Genomic DNA, 7955 nt, shown 5'->3' with positions numbered 1-7955 from the left:
CAATGTCTGTAGACACATGGACATGGAGTAGAGTAGCGCTGGTTTAGAGCTTTGTGAGAGATAAGAAGTCACGTGACGGTTGAAACTATCACAAATAAGACACTTGATCCTCAAGAAAAGGAAAAGTATATATGTATACATTTGTCACACAGGGCCATCACACACATCACGTCTGTAGTGGTGCAGTGAAGTACACACTGGTCAGAATATGGTGTGTGGTCAGTAGTGGCAAGTTTAAGTGGGATCTCCAGTAAAGTTGCTGCCAGTGTGCACTGGTAAATTAAACTTTTTTGGTGAATAAATGTGATTAGAGTAAGCAGACCAGCCAAAACACTAAGGAGGTCATTATTAAACATCTACAGTTAATGACACTTCCTGTTTGTCTCCCCTATCCAAGGCCTAATTATTGGGAAAAAAACAAAAAAACATGAAAAATGTAACGACAAGCCAAGTTGGGCTAAATGCCCTGTTCTTGTCATCACATTTTTTTCATATTCTGACACCATCGTCATGCCAAGAATACTATCCTGCATTCATGTAATGCGCATGCAGTTAGAGCTTTCAATAAATTGCTGTCATGTTCGGATTCTCTTCAACATACGCTTGCAGACAAAGTTTGCTTTCATGAAATGTCTCTGTAGGCTACTGTGCCGGGCATAGTCTGATTTGGAAAATGGGAGAATTTCAGCAGAGCTCAATCTGCCATTGCTTGCCTGCCCTGAAGGTGAAGGATGACCTGCTTTATTTATTTATTTATTTATTTATTTATTTATTTATTTATATTATTTGACGTTCGTGAGTTTCTTGGCTGATGGTGACAGCTGCTCACGAAGATCTCGATGTAAAAGAGATGGAAATTGTGAATTTGTGTCTCGCACTCAAACAATAAATTAATAGGCTAAATAAACAAATAACGGCGGTCATACAAAAAATGGCAACCTTTAAGCGTGTGGGAGGTGCCTAGGCTGCTACACATGCATGCCCCTCCGCCCCCCAAACACTTTTAGCGCTGTTTTTTTTTTTACTAGCGACCGTAACTCTCGACAGGGGGAGAACATATGCATAATTTTATTATTCTTTCGTTTGGAGTAGCCTACCCTAATAATATTATATTCTGGCCATTCAGCCTCATATTCCAGGTAGCCTGCTGTCCATGTGACAGCACGGACGAGCGAGCTAATCTTTGGTGATTATTGAAACATGAATTGCGCTGACCGAATCAAGCCTGGCGTTTTCGTTTATTCATTTCTCTAGCTACGTGTTTTCCTAGAATGTTGCTGCCACCTATTATACCGATATGCATTGATGTCACCGTAACTCCAGCGTACACTAAGGAATGGAAGAGCCCGACTTCAAAATGTTTGCTTCTATAACCTAATGGATGCACTGGTTCGCATAAGTGTGAGTATTATCATTATTGTATTGTGCATAGGCTATTATTTTACTGTAAGCATTACTGGTGGCTTCCAAAAACAACTGGGATAATAGTTGGATAGGACCTCCCCCCCCTCCAATAGTTGGATAGTATCCTAGCTTTAGCTATGGGTCAGACGTAGGCTACACATACGTTTTGTTTCTTACACAATCCTTGTATGCACGTCACAGTATCAAGTCTTTATTGTCGTTTTTCAATGGTGTTTTTTCAGTTGTAACCTATTTGTTGCGCCGCGCTCAGTAGGCTTTTGATTAGCTATCGATAGCCTATAGGGGGTTTGGCCAGTACGCTATGTTGTATAGCCTACTGTAGAAGCAGACGCTGATTTTTCAACATCTTTCAACGGTTGACAGCAGCGATATTGAAATATCGGCAGCCTATTGTTCGAATTAGAAATCGCAATGCTTTTTTGTCAGTGTTGGGAAAGAGAAGCGCCTTTTTTACTAAGCTCATCCGACCTATCGTATCCTGTCTTTTTATAGATATCTTTACGGTTAGCGTACATTCTCCCCATAGGCTAGATCATTCCCCCATTCAGTCAAGAGACTGAAATAGTAGCTACCCCAAAACAGTCAAAATAACGGGAACTCGAATAGGACTAGGGGATGTTTGTTGCTATGGAAACGGGATGCTGGCGTACGGAGGTTACAACCTGCATGCGCAGAGAGACAGACAAGCGGCAAGCAGCGCGAGACAGTAACCTACATTACATTAACTAAATGAGGGCGTGGAACAGATGTAGGACGTGTGGTAGATGCAGAAAGAGGGGATATCGAAGCGGATATTCCGTATTTGGTACACATAGACACGAGATGCAGCTGGGTCAGGTTAATGAACAAATAAGTTCGTAATATTATAATCAAGTAATGTTTAAAACCAACGTGGGCTATCTCGCACCGTAGCGTCCGTTGCGTATGATATACATGTGTATTTTCTTCCATCCCTCGAAACGAATTGAGATTCTCTTTCCCTGTAACCCGCCCTTGGGGGGGGGGGGGGGATGCCGGCCCAACTGAGGCGGGGGGAGGGGGGACATTCCTATCATGGCGCCCAGATATCAGGTGAAGGTAAGATCGCGTCTTGCTCTCGTACTGTGCTGTGGCGGCAACGTTACGCGCAAAAAAAAATGCAGAATTTAGTGTTCGACGAGCGCATTCGCTTGCATTTGAAAATTAATTTTGCAGAATGCCTGCCATTTTATGTCTTGTCTTCTTGGAAAAGGGCGGACGTGTAGCCTATAGATTAGGCCGGAGTTGACATTGGTGAATGACAGATACTAGGAAGGGCAATTTTGATTGTCACCTGTGGTCGGTTAGTCACGAGGACGTTCCCCGTCCTTTTCGTTTGCATACAGTAGCCCCCGGCTACTTATTGTACTATGCAATAGTACAATGTTTTATGCTTAAGAGGGACAGCGTAGCACAGTTGTCAGCAACAAGAGCGCGAGACTGGTTCGGGCATAATAATAAGAGGGTTAAATCTAAAAATTACAAATAAATATGTAGCCTATTTAGGAGAAACAAAATGCCCTCTCCACACGCCCGTTGTCCGCCTTTGCGATCGATTGGAGTTATCTACCCGACTGTCTTTCACTGTAACCCGTTTAATTAAACGAGGCGATTGTAGTCAGAATAACCTCTTGATGATCTCACATCCGCTGTTAAGTTTTAGCGTCTTTCCTGCTTGCTTCTTTTCTCTGAATGCGTGTACAGGTGTCCTTGGTTATTCATGAGGGGGCAATGCACGTGCGTACTCTCCTATGCGCCAGGAGAATATAGAGCCCGTGACGGGTCACCTAACGTTGTTTTCAACCAAGCCATTTTTAATTAAGCTGCTTAGGTTTCGACGCTGATACATATGCGTAGATTCCTTGTGAGCACGATGGGCGTGCTATTTATTGGACACACATTAAGGCCGTAAAGTAGGCCGGTAAAGCTTAGGATAATGCTCATTTATACAGTGCACAATACATAATGTGTTTTTTTTCCCAAACTTCAAAATGATTCAATAGAACTTACAAATAGTGACAAAGTAGTGTTTAAACGGTGAGCTGCTGTGTCATTAAAATGAGCGTTATATATGCAGGTTATAGGCCCACACAGTCCTGTGCGTGGGTGGAGGCTATCTGTGTCATGCGACTCAGACCAGACAGAGGCTTGAAATTACCTTCTGGTTGATATACATATTTAATTAGGCCCATCTAGTCCTGACAATCAATCAACAGGAGCTATTTATAAAAAAAAGTATTTTTTCTTCTTCCGTTCCCTGTGGCCTGCGATGGACTGGCGACCTGTTCAGGGTGTATTCCTGCCTTTCGCCCAATGAATGCTGGGATAGGCTCCAGCCCCCCTGCGACCCTGTTCAGGATAAGCGGGTTAAGATAATGGATGGATGGATGGATGGATGGATGTTCCCTGTGGCCACTAATAATTTCCCTTCCTGTCCATCCAGATATGTGTTAGGCAGTCCAATTTTTCTCTCCTCTCCTCATCCTTCCCTCTCCTTCCATTCCCCCCTGACCCTAGGTATAGTAGCCCTAGATATAACAACCGTAGGTATAGAAATCGTAGATATAACAACCCTAGGTATATTAGCCCTAGATATAACAACCCTAGGTATATTAGCCCTAGATATAACAACCCTAGGTATATTAGCCCTAGATATAACAACCCTAGGTATATTAGCCCTAGATATTGCACCCCGAGGTATATTAGCCCTAGATATAACAACCCTAGCTATATTAGCCCTAGATATAACAGCCCTAGGTATATTAGCCCTAGATATAACAACCCTAGGTATATTAGCCCTAGATATAACAGCCCTAGGTATATTAGCCCTAGATATTGCACCCCTAGGTATATTAGCCCTAGATATAACAACCCTAGGTATATTAGCCCTATATATAACAACCCTAGGTATATTAGCCCTAGATATAACAGCCCTAGGTATATTAGCCCTAGATATAACAAACCTAGGTATATTAGCCCTAGATATAACAGCCCTAGGTATATTAGCCCTAGATATAACAGCCCTAGATATAGTAGCCCTAGGTATAACAGCCCTAGATATATTAGCCCTAGTTATAACAGCCCTAGGTATAGTAGCCCTAGATATAACAGCCCTAGGTATATTAGCCCTATATATAACAGCCCTAGGTATATTAGCCCTAGATATAACAGCCCTAGGTATATTAGCCCTAGATATAACAGCCCTAGGTATATTAGCCCTAGATATAACAGCCCTAGGTATATTAGCCCTAGATATAACAGCCCTAGGTATATTAGCCCTAGATAAAGCAGCCCTAGGTATATTAGCCCTAGATATAACAGCCCTAGGTATAGTAGCCCTAGATATAACAGCCCTAGGTATAGTAGGGCTAGATATAACAGCCCTAGGTATATTAGCCCTAGATAAAGCAGCCCTAGGTATAGTAGCCCTAGATATAACAGCCCTAGGTATAGTAGCGCTAGATATAACAGCCCTAGGTATATTAGCCCTAGATAAAGCAGCCCTAGGTATAGTAGCCCTAGATATAACAGCCCTAGGTATAGTAGCGCTAGATATAACAGCCCTAGGTATATTAGCCCTAGATAAAGCAGCTGGCCTGTCTCTGTGCAGCCGGACATGAAGAGCATGGAGCGGGAGCTGCGGTGCCCGGTGTGTCAGGAGCTGGTGAAGCAGCCGGTGGTGCTGCCCTGCCAGCACAGCGTGTGTCTGCTGTGCGCCTCCGAGGTCCTGGTGCGGAGCGGCTACCCAGCCCCGGACCTCCCGCCCGAGCCCAACTCGCCCGCCTCCACGCCCAACACCCGCTCCCCGCGCCAGGCCCGCCGGCCCGCGCCCAAGGCTGAGCGCATGGACCGCGTGCTCCGCGCCGGTGAGTCTGCGCCGGGAGCGCCACGCTGTCACAGCGAGGGCGGCCTGTAGCAGAGGCCTGTAGCGGAGTGGTTAAGGCCTGTAGCGGAGTGGTTAAGGCCTGTAGCGGAGTGGTTAAGGCCTGTAGCGGAGTGGTTAAGGCCTGTAGCGGAGTGGTTAAGGTCTGTAGCGGAGTGGTTAAGGCCTGTAGCGTAGTGGTTAAGGCCTGTAGCGGAGTGGTTAAGGCCTGTAGCGTAGTGGTTAAGGTCTGTAGCGGAGTGGTTAAGGCCTGTAGCGTAGTGGTTAAGGCCTGTAGCGTAGTGGTTAAGGCCTGTAGCGGAGTGGTTAAGGCCTGTAGCGTAGTGGTTAAGGCCTGTAGCGTAGTGGTTAAGGTCTGTAGCGTAGTGCTTAAGGCCTGTAGCGTAGTGGTTAAGGCCTGTAGCGTAGTGGTTAAGGCCTGTAGCGTAGTGGTTAAGGCCTGTAGCGTAGTGGTTAAGGTAAAGAACTGGGACCCGCAAGGTCGGCGGTTCGATCCCCGGTGTAGCCACGATAAGATCCGCACAGCCGTTGGGGCCCTTGAGCAAGGCCCTCAACCCCGCATTGCTCCAGGGGAGGATTGACTCCTGCTTAGTCTAATCAACTGTACGTCGCTCTGGATAAGAGCGTCTGCCAAATGCCATTAATGTAATGTAATGTAATTAGGCTGAATCTGCCCTGGAGGGGTTACAGGTGTGAATCTTGCAGTGTGGAGTGGACGGTCGGGGGGGCGTGGCAGACCCTCCGGCGTAATGGCGGCGCGGGGGTGTGACCTGCAGTTAGCATTGGCTAATTAACGTTAGCGCTAAGGGCTAATTAACGTTAGCGCTCAGGGCTAATTAACGTTAGCGCTCAGGGCTAATTAACGTTAGCGCTCGGGGCTAATTAACGTTAGCACTCAGGGACCATCCAGCGCATGCGTTCGAGCTGATTTTAAAATGTTTCTGATGTAGTACTACTCGTACTACTACTACATTTCAATGAAAATCAGCCTGCTGGTAAAATTTAGTAGAAGTAGTATGCTGGTACGCAGCTTTGAACAGCCTCTGACTTTGTGGACTGCTCACTTCACTCTTCTTCTTCTGCTGTGACCTCCTGCTGTGACCTCCGACCCCCCGCCTTCAGGATTTGGGACGTATCCGGGGAGGAGGCGCAAGGAGGGCCCGCCCCCCGTGGTGCTGTTCCCCTGCCCCCCCTGCCAGAGGGAGGTGGAGCTGGGGGAACGGGGGCTGGCCGACTGCCTGCGGAACCTCACTCTGGAGCGCATCGTGGAGAGGTACCCCCTCTTCCCATCCTCCTTTACTCCTCATCCACCTTTACTCTTCATCCTCCTTTACTCTTCATCCTCCTTTACTCTTCATCCTCCTTTACTCCTCATCCACCTTTACTCTTCATCCTCTTTACTCTTCATCCTCCTTTACTCCTCATCCTCCTTTACTCTTCATCCTCTTACTCCTCATCCTCCTTTACTCTTCATCCTCTTTACTCTTCATCCTCTTACTCCTCATCCTCCTTTACTCTTCATCCTCTTACTCTTCATCCTCTTTACTCTTCATCCTCCTTTACTCCTCATCCTCCTTTACTCATCCTCCTTTACTCTTCATCCTCTTACTCTTCATCCTCTTACTCCTCATCCTCCTTTACTCTTCAACCTCTTTACTCATCCTCCTTTACTCTTCATCCTCTTACTCTTCATCCTCCTTTACTCCTCATCCTCCTTTACTCTTCATCCTCCTTTACTCTTCATCCTCTTACTCCTCATCCTCCTTTACTCCTCATCCTCCTTTACTCCTCATCCTCCTTTACTCTTCATCCTCTTACTCCTCATCCTCCTTTACTCCTCATCCTCCTTTACTCTTCATCCTCTTTACTCTTCATCCTCCTTTACTCCTCATCCTCCTTTACTCCTCATCCTCCTTCACTCTTCATCCTCTTTACTCTTCATCCTCTTACTCCTCATCCTCATTTACTCTTCATCCTCTTTACTCTTCATCCTCTTACTACTCATCATTTTACTGAGTGGAACCTCTTTTACTTCAGTTTGAGGTGCCACTCATCTGCTCAGTTTCCCTAAAAACAGCTCAATATCACTGAACTGTTTTTGGGACGTTTCTGGGTTCCTCATTTTGAATGAGAAATATTCACGAGCTATTGGGCTGGCATTAGTTCAGTAATGAGGAGTCCCTCCCCCCTCACAGGTACAGACACGTAGTGAGCCTGGGCTCTGTGGCCCTCATGTGTCAGTACTGCACCCTCCCCCCCTCACAGGTACAGACACACAGTGAGCCTGGGCTCTGTGGCCCTCATGTGTCAGTACTGTACCCTCCCCCCCTCACAGGTACAGACACACAGTGAGCCTGGGCTCTGTGGCCCTCATGTGTCAGTACTGCACCCTCCCCCCCTCACAGGTACAGACACACAGTGAGCCTGGGCTCTGTGGCCCTCATGTGTCAGTACTGCGCCCTCCCCCCCTCACAGGTACAGACACACAGTGAGCCTGGGCTCTGTGGCCCTCATGTGTCAGTACTGCACCCTCCCCCCCTCACAGGTACAGACACACAGTGAGCCTGGGCTCTGTGGCCCTCATGTGTCAGTACTGCGCCCTCCCCCCCTCACAGGTACAGACACACAG

General features: G+C 46.8%; 1 protein-coding gene across 2 annotated transcripts in view; it reads left to right on the top strand.

Annotated features, from left to right (window-relative positions):
- Positions 1-1377: 1377 nt before the first annotated feature.
- LOC133137316 (tripartite motif-containing protein 46-like) overlaps positions 1378-7955 on the top strand; it is a 17949-nt gene continuing 11371 nt past the window's right edge. The window contains exons 1-3 of one of the 2 annotated variants that reach the window (XM_061255516.1): positions 1378-1401; positions 5054-5309; positions 6449-6599. In XM_061255516.1, coding sequence (XP_061111500.1) covers positions 1378-1401; positions 5054-5309; positions 6449-6599 — 431 coding nt within the window. Of the gene's footprint in view, positions 1402-5053; positions 5349-6448; positions 6600-7955 lie in introns of both variants that reach the window. The other variant, XM_061255515.1, reaches the window with a different exon arrangement.

The sequence above is a fragment of the Conger conger genome, chromosome 9 (assembly GCF_963514075.1).
Source record: "Conger conger chromosome 9, fConCon1.1, whole genome shotgun sequence".
In the NCBI taxonomy this organism is placed as follows: domain Eukaryota; kingdom Metazoa; phylum Chordata; class Actinopteri; order Anguilliformes; family Congridae; genus Conger; species Conger conger.
This window is presented reverse-complemented; position numbering and strand designations above follow the sequence as displayed.